General features: G+C 35.1%; 1 protein-coding gene across 1 annotated transcript in view; it reads left to right on the forward strand.

Annotated features, from left to right (window-relative positions):
- TBC1D22A (TBC1 domain family member 22A) overlaps positions 1 to 17813 on the forward strand; it is a 146592-nt gene that overhangs the window by 65218 nt on the left and 63561 nt on the right. The window contains exon 11 of the mRNA XM_085041493.1: positions 10465 to 10592. Within this exon, the coding sequence (XP_084897619.1) occupies positions 10465 to 10592 (128 nt within the window). The remainder of the gene's footprint in view (positions 1 to 10464; positions 10593 to 17813) is intronic.

Genomic DNA, 17813 nt, shown 5'->3' on the forward strand with positions numbered 1-17813 from the left:
AGCAAATAGTTGTGTCATCTTATACTGTCCTTTGATCATCTTTTGTAACTGAAAGTGTGGTTCCTGTTTTTTATCTAATTTAAAATAAAGTTTAGAGGTCTTTATAATTTTTTTTTGTAGTTTTTGGTAGACATCATGAATGTTTTCTAGTAAATATTGATGGAAATTTAGAACTATGTAGGTTATATGGGACCAGTGCTGGCTCTGGAGGGATGCCATTGGTAACTAGTTGTCAATTGGACTTTCTATTGCTGATGAAAACCTTTATTATAGAGGGGTCCAATTAAAAGTTTGGGATAGTAAAGATATACATTTTTCAATATTCTTTGGGCTGTTTCTTTTTGTCTAGAAGACTGCCCGCTCAGTTACTTTCTTTTGCAAGAAAAGCACATCAAAGTATGTGTAAGATTAAAATAAAGGTTCAGTTGTTAATTAGACAATGGTGCTTGTGTACTGCAGTCATAACCTTTTGGATGCCTCAGCTAAAGGAACCTGAACTTGTTGGCTTTTTAGTGGAATCATGACATAGTTTGATTGAATATGGTGGTTTTCTCTTAATTTCTTTTTGCTTTTGTCTTTTTATACTTGGTTTGCTATACTGCAGTAAAAGGGAAATGTATGGTATGGTTGATACAAATTCAATGCCTTTGCTTTTTCAAAAAGCCCCTTATTATTTCTATTTGCTGTACTTATTCTAAGTGCTAATTAAGGTTACTGTGCAAGAAAATAATATTGCTGTTGTTACTGTGTCACATTATTTTCTTGATGCTGGGTAACTGCACGGTGAAGAGAATTTTGATGTAGTAAGTAGCTGTGTGAGTGAATGAAGCTTGTACTGCTTATTTGCTAATAGTAATGGATTACCAGTGTATGAAAGGTGATGCTTGTGCTTTGGAGAGTGCTAATGCATTATGTTAGTGATTCAAGCAACCTTCATTAACCCAGCCTTATGGATCTCAACTCCCCTCAAAGTAACTGCCCTTGTGTGTACGCTCCAGAACATTGCAGAAGACTTCAAACCGCCGAAATACTCTCTTAATTTAATCATTATCTCATTCTGCTTAAACTCCAGAAAATAATTTTGATGAATTGTGTTCAATGGATTTTTTTTAGTTTATTATTAGACTGTTGTTATAGATGAGATGGAATTTGAAGATAAAACATTATTCAGTCTCATTAGTCTACTTATCATCATTCAGATTTTTCTTGGAATGATACAAAGAAATTGAGAGAGAGGATCAATAGATAGCTCAATAATATAAGAAATCTGTTAAAACTAATTATCTTTTCTGTTTCCTGTAATGCCAGTAGAGCTTCTCTGCTCTAAATCATGAACCATTTCTCGTGGTTTGTAAAAGGTCATACTTATGTAGCATGCTATCTTCCACTTTTGGTTCATTTAGTCTTGAAAGCCAGGAGACATGGTATAGGAATGCCTAAATTAATTCAGGATTTGTGTTTTCAGAATTTACAGGTGCTTAGCATTTGGCTGGTTTTGTGCTTGGAAGAGTCTCAACTTTTTCAGTTTGCTGTAAGACAACTGGTTTTGAGAGTTTGAGGCAACCGTTTGGAGAAGGCTGAGCATTTGTAGATAAAAGTAGTCTGGGGATTCTATAAACATTAATAAAAGATATTAAAATCATGTAGCATTCTACAAATTAGCAATAAGGCAGTTCTAGGAAAAAACCATAGCCTATTATAATGTTAAATTTATTTTTTATATGTGTTGGCTTCTTATTAGTATTACAGAAAATTATACAGGCACTATTGACAACTCAGTATAAGTATTCTGCATCTTGTGTGTTGATAAGTTTGGAAAGATTTTTTCTGCATCTTTTCTAGAGCAGCTCTGCCCAGGTTTTGCATTTGTGTTCTGCACAGTCTTAGTTTTTCTTGCAGTTAAAGAAGTTCTGTGTTATTACTGTTTCACATTCTTTTACCAGAAATCACCAATCTTTTTGTAGAATTGGCCCTTGAATCTTAGTAACAAGAGATGGAAAAATAAAAATGCAGAAAATTATTTAAAATAATAATAATAAAAAAAGCACTTAGTGTTGCTGTATATACTTTCCCCCTTCTCTTGAAAATGGAAGTGATGGAAAAATACCTAAAACATAAAAAGAGTGCTGCATTTTAACTTTGTTATAAGGAAGTTTATGTAGAATTCAGCTACATTCTTCAAAGGTTCAGTAATATTTCAGAATTTCTGCTGTTTCCACTGGGAATGCATCTTCTGATTGTCTGTTTTGGAGAGTTACCACAACTATTCTTACATATGATGGTTTTTTGGGAATGATTTCTAGTTTATTTCAATTTTAATGTTGTAAAAAAAACCCCAAATTTTTTAAGAGGAGAGTCTTTTTAGTGCAAAATGAAAGTTGTTGTATTTGGATTACTTCAAAGAATTCCTCTAATAAATACTGAATAGTATTGTTTGGGGAAATATTTTTACTTATGCCTAAGTGCAGTTAAAATGCTATTTCACCTTTTAAAACAATGTTCTATTAATATTTTTACAAGTCCTATTTTTCTTATTGCTGCCATATTTTATATGTTTTCATTCACATCAAATGACAGACAAATAATGCCTTTTTTCTTAATGTTCTGAGCAAATTAATCTTGACTTCACTAATCATACTTTATTTACTTATTTCTGCCTTGGGTTCCAAATATCTTGGTTGGCCAGTTATCTGAAGTTCTGTAGATGGTGCCACTACTAAGGACTTATAATAAATTATTTTCATGTTGTGGTCTTAAATAAGTATTTTGCACAGTTTTGCTATTCACATAACATTTTTAAATATAACTCTCTTGTAAATAGTTATATGTTGTGTGTAAATATATGCAGATCAAGTTCTTAATGAAATGTAGTCAGTTAAAAATTTTTTCTTTCCATATGCATTGTTGTTCAACCACAGTGAAAGAGTTTATTTAATTGCACCATTCTGTGTACTTCTCACGCTTTGAAATATTTGCTGTAGATATGTCTAAAAGGTTGGTTGGTAAAATTCCTAATATTTATGTATAATATGTTTTCTTATTTAATTGGAGAGGTTTATAAAACATCCTTCATTAGAATAGGATTAGTACTGGTGGGATTATCCTTTCTAACGTCTGAGTTTATTTAAGAGCTGTGTGTTTTTTCTGGGCTGCTAAAGTTTTAAATGCCCAGGCTTCACTTGCGATTCTTACAGTTTCTTCTCTGAATGTTGTGTGGATGTTTTGCATTCAGCAGGTTCTTGTCCCAGGAGATAAAGGTGCTTATTCCCATAGAGCTGTCCAATGCTTCAAACACAAATGTTTTGCAGTTCTGCTCAGAACTTAATTTCATATGATGAATTAAGTCAAAAAGTACTGCAAGATACCTAATGAGTAGTTTTAATGCTTCCATAGTTTCTGAAGGACATTCAGCTTCTCTGCCGATTGAACTTTTTAAACTGCAGAGAAAATAGTTTTACTTTTTTCTTTGGGAAAATCTAACTCTCAAAAAGGCAAAGTACTGGCCAAGACTAATACATTTTCTTGTTAATCTGTTGACTGTTGTTTAATAAGAACTCACAGGACAAGTTATCTGTTCAATATATGTGCTAGATATAGATTAATTAATTTGGTTTTTAATTTGAATCTTGGGTGTTCATACAATGAACTGTTAATGAAACTGGTAATAGATGACATTTGCTCCATCTTTGTTATGTATTCAATCACACTAATGATTTTTTGGTTGATGGATAAAGAATGCATAATTGTATGAGCAAAATTATGTCCATGTTTAATTATGTTGTAAAACATTTTACTGACATCAATAACTTTGAATTAGGATTGTGTTGAAGTATCTGGAAAAAAGAGCTCTAATTGCAAGTGTTGCAAAACTGGTATTCTCAGCCATGTGAAAGCCTTTTGAATTGGAAATGGACATGGAATTTATTTAGACCTTACTGCTGCTATTGAGAATGAGTGATTAATAAGGACCTTGTCTTTTGGTTCATCTTTATATGTCAGCTTGGTGCTGAAGTGATTGAAAATCTTGTATGCATTTCATAATTGTTTTAATTAATTTGCACTGTAAAGCTCTTTCTCATTTTAATAAAGCTATTTTATTTAGCTCACTAGTAGTTATTTTATATCTGATTTTATGGCTGTAATTACTGTATTGTACTTTAATCCAATTATAAGTGCTGCTCACTGAGCATTATAATTAATTAATATATCTTTTAAATAAATTTTTATGTTTTACCATGGAGATTATATTTGTATGCTACTACAGAGTTCAGAGGTCTTAGCAAGAGTTGAGACTGACTGTAAAATAATTTGTAAATTCCATACTGCTGTGAGCACTTTAACTTTTAAATAGCCAAAACTTACTATTTTCAGGGCAAATTAAAAAAAAGAAAAAAGGAAAGGAAAAAGATGTTTCACATGATGGGGAATTAAAAAGTGTCAGGCATAAACCCTTTTATGAATGCACAGTTAAGATTTAGAAGAACCGGCTAGAGAAGTCCAGTGGTGGTACCTAGAAGTGTCTCATCAAACACATTTTTCTCTGTTGCACTTGGAATATTAAGTTTGATGTCCACCTGGAAACACAGGGTATTTTTAAATTTTTAGCTAGAAGGGTAGATCTTTCTTGATTACTACTAAATGTTTTTCCTGGTATTTTCCTCCATTCGGTGTTACATACCACATAATTGTTACTTTCATTTGATTCTGTGAGGCCTTCCCTTCCCTCCTTCCCTCCTTCCCTCCTTCCCTCCTTCCCTCCTTCCCTCCTTCCCTCCTTCCCTCCTTCCCTCCTTCCCTCCTTCCCTCCTCTAGTATTTTCTTCATTTGCTTTTGTATCAGTGTCTTGGGATTTTCAGTATTAGAGTATTGACCATATCTTTTGTGTATGATGAAGATACTTCCCAGTCATAGCTACGAGCTGTACATTTAGTGAGCTGAATTCAAATAGACCATTATCTTTGAATTGTAGGCCACAAGGAGATTGTAATTGGTAATATTACTGGGTTTCTGCCAGTCAAATTTTCATTTTTAGGACTTTTCAGAGTATTTTTTAATGCTTTTATTGTAATTTTTTACAGTGGATAGTTGTAGCCAGTTATAAAAAATAAACTAAGTCTGAAACAAGATATAATCAGCATGTAAGTATTTTGCTTGGATCTCTACTATTACGTGAAGTGGAACTATTTAACATTATGAGATCTTGTCTTGAGGTGCACATTTATGATATTTACAATGGCTTCTTCAGTCATCAGGAACTTCTTTGGTAATTAATATATATTAATAAAAGTTAATATACATAACTACTGATTGCTAAATTGTAGTCTTGAGAGAATTACTTTTGTTCAGAATTTCACATTGGGAGTTGTAAGCCTTAATTTGCATCTGGCAACATCTGGTGTTGAGATTTTACTTCAAACTCTTACTTCTCTTACTTTTGTACCCCATAAACATCCTGGCTTTGAGCAATATAGAAATTATTCAGAAGGCGAGAGGACTAGGTTAAAAATTAGCTTTCAGTGGATAGAGTACTAAAAAAGAAAACAGTTCATTGACTGCTGACAAGGTTCTTTTTTTTAGGCAGCAAGGTTCCCTATGTGGGAACAGTAACATGAGGATGGAGTGCATCCCCAGTCAGTTTGCACCAAGTCAGGTGGGAGTGTTGATGTGTTGGAGGGTAGGAAGACTCTGGAGAGGGATCTGGACAGTCTGGATCAATGGGTCAAGGCCAATTGTGTGAGGATCAACAAGGTCAAATGCTGGGTCCTGCTCTTCATCACAACAATCCCAGACAGTGCTACAGGCTGGGTCAGAATGGCTGGAAAACTGCCTGGCAGAAAAGGGCCTGGGGGTGCTGGTCAACAGCTGGATGAACATGAGCCAGCTGTGCCCAGGTGTCCAAGAAGGCCAATGCAATCTTGGCCCATATGGTGGCCAGCAGGACCAAGGCAGTGATTCTTCCCTGATGAGGCTGCACCTCAAATCCTGTGTTTGGTTCTGGGCCCCTCAGTGCAAGAAAGACATTGAAGGGCTGGAGTGTGTCTAGAGAAGGGCAATGGAGCTGGGGAAGGGTCTGGAGCACAAGTCTGGTGAGGAGCAGCTGAGGGAGCTGGGGGTGTTTAGCCCAGAGAAAAGGAGGCTCAGGGGAGAACTTTCCACTCTCTACAGCTGCCTGAAAGGAGGGTGTAGCCAGGTGAGGGTCAGACAGTTCTCCCAAATAACAAGTGACAGGGCAAGAGGAAGTTGTGACAGGAGAGGTTTAGATTGAATAGCAGGAAACATTTATTTACCAGAAGGATTTTCAAGCACTGGAAGGAGCTGCTCAGGGAAGTATTTGAGTCACCATCCCTGGAGGTATTTAAAAGATGTGTAGATGTGGTGCTTAGGGATGTTTAATGGTGGGCTTTGCAGTGTTAGGTTAATGGTTTACTATCAAGATCTTGCAGGTCTTTTCCAGCCTAAATGATTATATGATTCCATGGAAAACAGGAGCACTAGCATGTTTCTATAGCATATTTTCATACGTTAAGGATCAATGCACAGAAATCATTGTGCTTGCAAATGGCAGTGCCAATAAGCTCCTGTGCCAAAGATTGGCTCATTATTTTATTTTCCTTTTGCTTTTGTATCAGGGCAGTTGCTCTTGTTCTTTTTAAGAAGAATTGTATGGCTCTTCATGAGAAATACTCACTTTTCTTCCTTTTGTTGAACTAAAAGGCCTCTTTATCAGAGATTGTTAGCTTATCTGCATTTCAGATATTTTTAACACTGAGTGTTTTTTATGTTTACAATGAAATATGTATAAAGTAATTATAAAATAGAGCTAAAAACAAGGTGCTCAGGGTGTGAAATATGACTAAAAAATAAACTTTAAGTAATATTCAAAACTAGGTCAAACATCAGAAAAGGTTGCTAGGGTTGATAGGAATCTCTGAGTAAAGGTGCACTTGAAAGGCTAATGTTCTGAAGTGATGAATTGTACAGACAGATGTCATGACACCATGCTGTGCCACTGTAATTTGACAGTTTGTGCATAATTTTATATTATTTTGCAATTCCTCTTTGCTTATATGTAAACTTGCCTAGGGACTAATTCAAACAGCACCTTCCTGTGAGACCAGCAGTCGAGTCATGCTTTAGTACAGGTTATTTCTATCCTTAACTGTTTAGTTCATGATTCTGTAATCATATAAATTTTAATTTTGAAATCAGTGAAACAGCATGAGATGCTGACATTGAACATGAAGAATAAATATTTCATGTGTATAGGCCCTTCAGGCATGAGAAGCAGCTGTTTAAGGTGGCTAAATGGGATCATTCAAAATAATGTACCAAAAGTGTACTTCATAAAAATGTTATAAGTAGCTATAAATAGTTATAAATGTTTTTTATCTACAAATTACCCATTTTTGACAGTATGCTACTTTGGAATGCATCTCTATAATGTATTTTATTCTTTAATCAGAAGACTTCCTTCACCCAAACTTTATGTGTAGATCTATTGAAAGTGTTGAGAAACTTACTAAATATAATTCCTATTTCTTATGAATTTTGATTAAAAAATTCTTTTATAACTGTAAAATAATTTTGCTATCAGAAACTGCAGTAGAAGTAGTTTTTATAAAATACTTGAAGTCTTAACGCTGACAGTAATTATATATCTTCTTGTTCATTGCACATACATACTTATTTTCATTGAAATGGAAAATTTAGATTTAGATTATGCCGGTCCAAATTACCTTTATCAGCAAATTAGTCTCTACTTACAATTACTTACAAAGTAGGAAGAATTAGGTTCTTTACTCAATGCATCTTCTATTCCAGTCTTGCATCAATTAGGCATAAAGCACAGAGTTTAGTAATCCATTTTTCAACTTGTTTAGACTAGAAAGCAACTTTCAAGAAATTCATTATGCCCATTAACTACCACAGTTGAAATATCACAACTGGCACAATTTATTGTTCTTCATTACTTATTTTCAATGGCTACAAGCAAGCAAATGAAACTTGTTTCTGCTGAGTGAAGAACAAACATTTTGTGAGTTAGTAACTTTGCTTAGAAATAAAACTGACTTTTTTTTGCATCCTGCTTGATATACTAGATTGTCAAATCATAGTAGTCTGCAATGTAGGTATCTAAATGTGACATTCAGATAATAAATTTGACGTGGTATCTCGCTTCAGTATATTTAACTTGCTGCTGAATTTTTCTAAAGCAAAGGCAGACACACAATAGTAACTCAGCATTTGGCATGAATAAGTGATCTAATAATGGTGCAGAGGGCAGAAAACTGGCAGAGGACAGAGCTCAGAGGGTTGCAGTGAGTGAGGCTGCATCTGGCTGGTGAGCGTTCACCAGTGATGTCCTTCAAGGTTCAGTTCTAAGGCCGGTTCTATTCAATATTTTTATCTATTCAATGTTTTTATTATTTACTCCGGATGCAGGAGTTGAATGCACTATTAGCAAGTTTGCAGATGATACTGTGCTGAGGGGTGCTGTTGACTCTCTTGAGGGCCAAGATGCCTTGCAGAGGGATCTTGTTAGATTGGAGCATTGGGCAGTCATCAATGATTTGTTTAAGAATTGAAAATTTCACAAGAACAAAGGACAAGTTCTATGCCTGTGATGAAGTTATTCTGAGCACAGGTACAGACTGGGGGAGGAGTGGCTGGAGAACAGCCCTGAAGAAGGGGATCTGAGAGTGCTCATTGGCAGCAGCTCAATAGATGCCAGCAGCTGCCCTGGTCTGTCCTGACCAGGAGGACAAATCCCATCCTGGGGTACATCAGACACAGCATCACCAGCTAGTCAAAAGAGTTGATTATCCCACTGTATTCAGTGTTGATGCAGCATCACCTTGAGCACAGTGTGCAGTTTTAGGTCTCACAATTTAAGAATTTGTCTATATTTGTTTATATTTATATTGTGGAAGGTTATGACTTTAGGAACATAGATACCAGGTCGGCTGAAGGCTGCTTTAGCAACAGATAAATGGAGGCTGACAAGTGCTATGGAGAAATACCAGTTCTTAATACATTTTCATTGATAATTGTTTTCAGTTGTCATTGGAGGTTAGATGTGATGAAGTGCACCTTTGGAGTAATGCGTTGTAATGTCTTATTTTTAAAAAAAAACTAGTTTTTGATTGTTTATAAAATATAAATGATTTCTACTTCTTGCTTTCGTATTGGGTATTGTTTCTTTTTTTTATATTTTGTATATATAAAACAACTGTTTTGTATTGGCTGATACTTTCATATAGCCAAAAAATACATCTTGAGGGAAAAAATTGAACAGTTTCTGTCTATATTATAATTTAGTATCACTTATGTTACCTTAATCTCTAGGTAATGTTTCCTGTAATAGTGCTGCCATGCTCTTGGGATTATTATTAAAATTAATTTAGTGGTTTAGTGCCTTTTTAGATATTTCTTAGATACGTGAAATTTGGAAAATGACCATTCACTCATTTTTTTAGCTGATAATACACCTCTGTCAATGTGGATGAAGGGATGATCTGGGCAGCAAAAATCTTGAAGAATGTATTTGTATACAGAAAGACAATAGGAATGTCTTATTTAAGCATTAACAAAGAGTTCTTGTCATAAATTTGTCCAAAATAAGACATTAGCATTTCTGCTGTGTTTGTCATTTACACCATGCTAATGTTATATTTGAGCCTGTTAACAGAAAGTCTGTGATCCTTTTTGGAGAAAATTCTGCTCAGTATAGACAAGCAATGTAGTAGATTAGTTCTGTTAGCTCTAGCAATAACCCATGTAAGTGATTATCACAGCTTTCAAATAGTATATGTTCTACAATAAACACAGTGTGTGTGGGTACTGGTTTGGAAACCATTGATTTGTACTGGTTTTATTTGCATTTATTTGTAATGCTGAGAAATTATTTAAGCTGCAAATTGGTTAAGTTTTCTCACTGTATTTCGTACACATTAATCTCACTTTTTTTTTTGTTTCAAATGAATGCAACCTTTACATGTCCTTTGCTTATATTTCTTTGCCTTCTTAATTTAATAATGGGGTTTTTTTGATTGCCAACATTTTCTTTTTGGAGGCCATTATGTTATTTGGAAAGCGTGTTTCTTGTAGTCTTGCTCCAAATAATTTGTAGCCTAAGAAATTAATGAGGATATATGTACGTAATAATTTCACATTATAACTTTGTGTATCATTGTGATATATTGTAAAGCTCTGATCTTAATGTTTTGTTAAGATAGTGCAACTCAGATCAGTTATTTAATCCGTCTAGTGGCAGAAAAATCAGTCCAGGGTAATGTTTAACTAATTTGTGTTTTCGGTGTTCTCATTTGGTTGTGAGAATTTGCATGCACTACCACATTTTATTTGGTTGAGATTGGAGGGGCATTTTATTGTTTTAGACAGTGCACTTGATACTTCAAGACTTCAGAAAAGTTGCAATAAAATACCTGTTTATTCTGTCTTCAGAACAAGTTCATAGGCACTTGGATCAGCATGAGGTGAAATACTTGCAATTTGCTTTCCGTTGGATGAATAACTTGCTGATGAGAGAAGTCCCTTTACGGTGTACCATCAGGTTATGGGACACATACCAAGTAAGTACTTTCTAAACCTCCATAACTCTGGTAATGTGTTTTGGACATGCCAGTATCTTTGTGAGTGGTTTTTCTTGAACCTTTTGCCTTAGTGTCATCTGAGAATCACAATAATAAGAGAGAAAACCTTCAGTGGTCACTATTACTTAGAAACACTTAATGTCTTCAGTCTTCTTGCCCTTCAAAGCCAAGCACTTTTTGTCATGATAGTTTATAGTACTAAAATGAACACTCACTCAAAGTTAATGTCAATATTCCCTTCTGTCTCTTCAGAGAAGCAAAATATTGAATTGTGCTTAATCAATGCCCCCCATCAATTCTGAGTTCCAGGCTTCTTATTGTCCATCTGCTTAACTACTGAATCCAATATTAGCTTTCAATCTTAAGTTCTCAGCATTCGTCCTTTGTCATGTCTTCTGTCTTACTGTTTGTCCAGACAAAACTCCTTATGTTGCTGACCTCTAGTTGCAGTAATTATTTTTTCCTCAATAATTTCTTTTCCTCTTATCAAGAGAAAGAATTGATATTTGAGGAAAGCTGTTTACCCATGCTAAGTTCTATTCCTTGATGTTCCAGCTTCTGGTTGAAATTTTTGGCTATATGTTTAAACTGTATATCCTTATCTACCAGCTTTGTTGTTGAAGTTAATGGGGGAAGGGAGAAGTAATAATATTTTAAACTCCATAAGAATTTTCAACTGGATTAGTTAGTAAATATGAGACTAACTCATAATTTATGCCTTGTAAAAAGATGTAATATCTTTAAATATAATTGTCTTTATATCTACTCATTATGTAGAAGTGTTCAGTTAGTTTCATACACTTTAATGCCAGAATGTCTGCTTAGACCATCTATCCAGACCTGTAACAAAGGTGAAGAACTGCTTGCTCTTCATTTAATGAGTCCAGAAAGTTGTTTCAGTGAAGTCTGATGGTATCCAAATCTGATAAAAACATGTTAAGAAATGAGGGATCTATCACTTCTACTGTTAATCTGTTCTAAGAGGTGGTATCCTTGCAGAGTGTATTTGCTTGCTCATCTTCAACAAATTTCTGAATTGAACATGGCTATAGTTTGCCTCCTTTGTTTCATTATAATATCTGTTACTCATTGTGATATCTGTAATTACCTGGCATTTTATTCCAGTGTAAAATATTTATTCTCTATAAGACCCTTCTGATAATTGGAAAGATTGAGCTATTTAAATGGTTTACTGTAACTAATTTATCTCCTTTTGAATAATTTTTGTTGCTGTTGCTGCAGTATTTCTACCTCCTGAAGGTTTTTTACTATGCTAACTCTAGCACTGCTCTTGGTACCTGATCATTAGCCTTACCTATGTGATAAAATCATGTAAGAAAGCCTCCTTAATCCAGCTAACCACCCATATGTGCCCCAAAAATAGATGTTGTTTGCCAGAATTAAAATTTGAGCTTATCTCTGTGCTATGATTTTGTGATAATGTTGAGAAATTTCATTTGAAAACCAAGTCTGGGGTTAATTTCTCAAACTATTGCTATGATGAAAACCCTTTCTCATTGCTAATTCATAGGCATCTCTCAAATTACACTTCATTGGGATCTTTATCCATCATAAGTGTTTCTGAGTATTTAATTCTAATTGAAAAAAAAATGTATATGCTTTAAGTAGTATTTAAAAGATTAATACTTAAGTCTTTGCATGGGATTTCCATGTTTATCTTTTAAATCAAGGTTTCTTATATCTAAATAATTAAATGGAATTCTTATACCTGGAGTTGGGACTATTTTTGAATATGAAACAAGCTTAAGGAGTAATTCTGTGTTTTGACTCAGCAGTTGCAGCAGATCTGTACTGTTTTCTAGGTTTCATTGTTTAGTAGACTGGTCTGTCTGCATGTCTTGTCTGATAGTCTACTTAAAACTAGTAAGGATAGATGTAGGCACCTCTATTACCAACCCTTTTTCTGAAACAGCTGCAAACAATTCCTCAAGTTTCTAATCAGATTTCAGTTGAGGTTATAGTACACTGATTATCAACCTATAATAGGGATCTTTTCACCCTGATAATATGGATAATAAATGCAGTGAACCTGCAAGGGCCAGTAAAGCTCGTGTGAAGTTTTTGCTAAAGTGTTAAGCAGTATTGTCACAGATTTTTACCCAACTTGTCATTAAGCCATTCTATTGCGTGTGATTTCTAACCTAATTCTTTGCAACTGTATCAGCAGTGCTGCTTTCCGAATGGAAAACACTTCAGAGACGGAATTTGTTCAGTTGGTTGTATGGCCTGATTCATATTTTTAACTCTAAAGCCTGCTGTAGGCCAAAATGTCTTTTAGAGATATATTGTTAGAGAAGCTTTTCAGAGGATTTAGCTATGGATGGACCTGTGATGTTGGATTTGAAAGAAAGATGTAAAATGAGTAAAGGCAAGAAATATAATAGGGGATCTTATTAAAAAAAAAAAAATAGCTTTCCAGATACAGATGGGAGGAACAATCCTAGTAATAATCATAAGGGCTGGATAGATGCTTAACTGCTTTTCTCTCTGCAGTCAAAGGCTGATGATCCTGTTATCAGGCTTGCTTTTGCTACCTCGTGTTCTGAAGCTGCAAATTAAGGAAACATGGGAGTTCTCTTAGATGGACGCAGTTTTGCCATCCGCTATTTCAGTGGGTACTTAGGACGTGCCTGTGCTGATTTTAACCTCTGATACTCTTGAACTGCTGTAAACAGAAATACCTTTACCTGCACTTTTAAGTTGAGAAAGGTGAACGAATCATGTTGTAATGTAACATCAGCAGGGACTAAAGACATTTATCCCTAAAGGGATGACTAAATTGACTAAAGGCTTTCACACTGTTGATGTGAGGGCTTTTGCTCAGACTCTACCTACCTTGTTGCTCATGGGAAGGCATGGGGCATTTTGGAGGCCATGTTTACAGTCATCTCTAGTCTCATGTGTGTCATGATGTGGAAATGGCATAGGAGCAGTGTCAGAGGAGGGCTCAGGATGGGTGGGACAATCAGATTCCTTCCTGTGGAAGAAACAGGAATGCAGGCGGAACTGTCACAGCCTTTCATGTCTGCACCAGGAGAGTGTTCTTGCTCTGTTTCCTGCAGAAATCAAATGATTAGAGAACAGTGGTACCTTGTAAAAGAGAGGATCTGCTGCTGATGATGTGATGTTTACACAGAAAATAAAATTTTTCTCTCTTTTGTCTTCCTCTCTCCCCGTTAAAGCTGAAACCATGCCTTGTTTCGCCAAGCTGCCTGTTTCCCTCTGTTGCAGTGGAAAAAATAAATACTGTGCTGTTTCCAGCTTAAATTCTAGATTGGTAGTTCTCACAGCAGGCCCCAGTTTCTCATGAACTGCAACAGAGGGTTTTCAGGGGAATAACAGCACACTTAAATAGTCTGCTGTTGTGTATTTGCTAGTGTGACAGAGAGCTGCTCTTGGCTGGAGATATTAGAACTGCATTCTGGCTCTCGATATTTGTTACTGTTCTTCCATTGACTTTGGGGAGAATAGAATTGGACACTTTAATGATGTCCACCTCTATGGTGGAATGTATGGCAGTAAGAGTGCTCTGGCTGGAGTCATATTCTCTGTCTAGTTTAATTTAGGATTCATCAGTCATTTGTTAGGGTCTGTGGAGTAAATCACTGAACATATCCAAAATACCTGTACTTGAGCTAGTTAGGGTTGAGGGGAAGAGAAATTTGGAAAGGTTCCCAAATCCTTACTTCAGTAAATAGTCTGTCATTCTGTAATTGTATTTATAAAATCCACTAAAATACATCACTGTCTTCTGAAGAAGAATTGTGTAAAGTAGAAAAAGACATTATGCATTTTGCTTACAAAGGATATGTTGAGAAAGCTTTTTAGCCATAAGTATTAGTTTGATTTATTCTTTAACCTGAATTGCATTTTAATGAGAGTGAATTATCCCACTTTTTCACCTGTTTCAGGGTTTGTTTTGATTTTATTTAATAAATGCAGTAAATACCTTGTAAATTCTTTCAAAATAGAAATTGCTTGTTAAGTTATACCAAAGACATTTAAAATTTAAGTACATAGTCCTGAAACCGATTAATATGAATATTTATGCCCACAAACCAAAACAGTGTAACATAAGACCTGAGTTTTATCTTTTATTATATCTTGCCTTTTTATCTTATATGTTATCATCTTTTTTTTGGCACAGAGGATTGGTAAAATGAAGTAGCACAGTGGCTGAATTATTCAGGATATCTAGGTGTTTAACATATTTCTGTGGACTTACAAAATGCAAGTTAGTTTTATATTTGATCCTTGACAAAACGATGCTTTGACACTATTTTAAAGATTGCTTTGGTATTTAAAGCTGACTTTTGTGGGCTTCTAACTTTAACTCAAGATTCAACATACTGTATTAGAAAAGGTGGAGACATCTCAATGCTCAGCATCTGTGCTATCTTACTCTAGATAAATATTTTATATGCTTACCATCAAATCTCAGTAAGTATCCTTTCTTCAGACTAAGACATTTTATTGAAGTTTGCATTGAAGTTTTTATTTTAATTTATTTAAATTCTTAAAATGCGTGTTGTCCTTCAGGCACTTCTAAGATACACTGTGTTTACGTAGCTGTGTACTCCTGTGTTAGTTGATAGGAAGCAATGCCATTACAGTGGTGGCATCCATTCCCAATCCTTCATCCTTGACTAGAAATGGCAATACAGGACTTGAATGTCAGTGCTTGTATACCAATACTTAGAGCAGAACAGTGTTTAGTTTTGACTATCACTATCTTTTAACTGCTTAAATATGGAGTTCAAAACTACATTTGATTTGTAGGCAGTTTGCAGCTGGAGGGAAGTCTCTAACAATGCCATCAAATCATCCTGATACAAGATAACAAGGTGTTATACTGACTGGTGTTTTAAATAGGATAGGAATTTTCATACACATATAAGTACTTCATTTTATTTATTTTTCATGTAGAATGGAGTGCATGTATTTTTCATTAAAGTGTTTACCTTCTGATCTGATATTCTTACATGAATTACCTTTTGTGCTGTTTTTTGTGCAGTGATTTCTGTGTGTAACTCACCATGGCAGTAGCACATAATTTGCAGAAGAGACACTGACACAGGTTTCATAGCTAAAAACTTGCTCAGAAAAAAAGAAAACGGGAGAGGAAAATAAAGTAGCAGCTATGTATGTTAGTTTTCAATTCTAAATACGTGCTGTCATATGCTGTGCGAATGTTTAGAGTTGAAGTGTACAGCCTAATATTTTCACCTGCCAGGAGGCCTTTTTGTTTAGAAGCATTTAGCTGACTGCTGTATTGCCAGCTCACCAGTAAGTAGCTGGTGCCGTTGGCATGAATAATGCACTTAGACTCGTTGGAAACACAAAACCAGGGAGGTGAGATAGGTACTGTTTACAGTGCCCTGCTGTCCTACTTTACAGCATTGCTCTGTTCTTGTGTGAGGAAAACTTTAGTGTTACCAAGGCACCTTAAGGCTTACCATGTAAAACTAAGTGCAAATTTATAAAGAAAGAATTTATAAAATCCTACCTTGTAAAATGCAAAACAGTTACAAAGATTAACAAAAGATACAGAAAAAAGCAAATAATAACCCTGATAGAATTTGACATTGCTGGTGAGTTGATTTACTTTTTCACTGCTGAAGTAGGTTTTTCTTCTAGTTTCTGTTCCCCTCAGCTCCTTGGCAGTATATGTTTGTTTTCTTCACATTAGTGAAGTGAGGAGACTGTTGAGTACCACAGCCAGTGAAAGGGAGATAGGATGAGAGAAAAGAGCTGTGATTTCAGCCCTAGTGTTAGATCAGAATGATTGCTTGTCCTTATTTACTATCTTTCCTAAGAAGATTTTCTTTCTTGGTGGATAGTACATTTCTCAGGTTGCATCCTTTAGAGAAACTTCAATAGGGAGCATCTATTGCTTGGAGAGCCTGCTGGCTTGTATCTTTCTTCCTGAAGTCCTGCAGGTGGGTCTAGAAAATACATTTATTTCCTTCTTGAATTTTTTTCTTTTTTCTTAATTGAGGAGGCTGATGTTTTCTTTGCCCAAAATAAATGCTATTTTTTTCTAGAAAATGTAAATGTATTATCCCATGTAATTGACCAGCCATTTATATCCTTCACTTCTTCTAGAAGGGCTAAAGTATATTTTTCATTTGTTTGACTTAGTGTTCATTTTTATTGTCATGTATCTTATATTGGACCTCATATGCTTTCTTGACCAATATGGTAACAAACATATTTGTTTCCCATTTATTTGTTGGCATCATTTATGTAGCTCATTACTAGCTTTTGATCAAGGGGCTTTTGTTTAAAAGTAGGCATCTAATGTTAAGTTTTAAGAAATAACATTTGTACAATTTTCCAGAAGTGCTGAGAATCCAGAAACCTTATTAAACTCATTCAAAACTGCAGAAGCACAGGTTTTCTCTTTATCCAGATTGAAAGTAGATGTGCAACTCTAGGGATTATTAAAATAAAATTTTGGTTACATAAATTGTACCACCACTGTGGCTAGCACAGGTTTTTCCCCCGGGAACTCTTTTTGTATTTTGTAAATAAAGATAAAGTTTGGGTGTTGTTGGAGCAGTGTCCCAGAGCTTGGACAGTGCAGGCCTGGCCAATCAGGCCTGGGGGAAGGCTTCTGACTGACCAATCTGGGTGACTTTTGAGAACTCTATATATGTGATAAAATCAAAACAATAAAGGTCATTCCTTCTTACCACTGAGAACTGGTGCTTTCATTACTCTGTTAGCTGCTCAACAGCGACATACCACCACCTCTTGGTCCTCCTTCACACACCGCCTTCCCAACCAAAAAAAAAAGAGAGAGATAAAATACATAAAGAGGGGGGAGAAGGTTTATGACAATAATGATTTTTGTCTGGCCGCAAGTCATTGGAATTTAAGAAGTGTTCAAAAATGCAGTTACAGTTCTTTCCTGTGTTTCTATTTTTCACATAGACTCAATCAGAGAATTTCATTCCCTGAACATGAGAATGATTTAAGTGTTTTCCAGTAGAGTTGTCTTATGTTTAGTGCTTATTAAAAAAAAAAAATCAATTAAAGTTGAAACTGGAGTACATTTCTCAACAGACACTGCAGAATCTATAAAAGAAAGATATTTATTACTATGCCTGGTCTCAATCAAAGCCTTAAGCCACCTGAGACAAGAGATTCAAAATACAAATACTGAAATCAGATTTA

The sequence above is a fragment of the Lichenostomus cassidix genome, chromosome 1Aa (genome assembly GCF_008360975.1).
Source record: "Lichenostomus cassidix isolate B80296 chromosome 1Aa, HeHo_3.0, whole genome shotgun sequence".
Classification (NCBI taxonomy): domain Eukaryota; kingdom Metazoa; phylum Chordata; class Aves; order Passeriformes; family Meliphagidae; genus Lichenostomus; species Lichenostomus cassidix.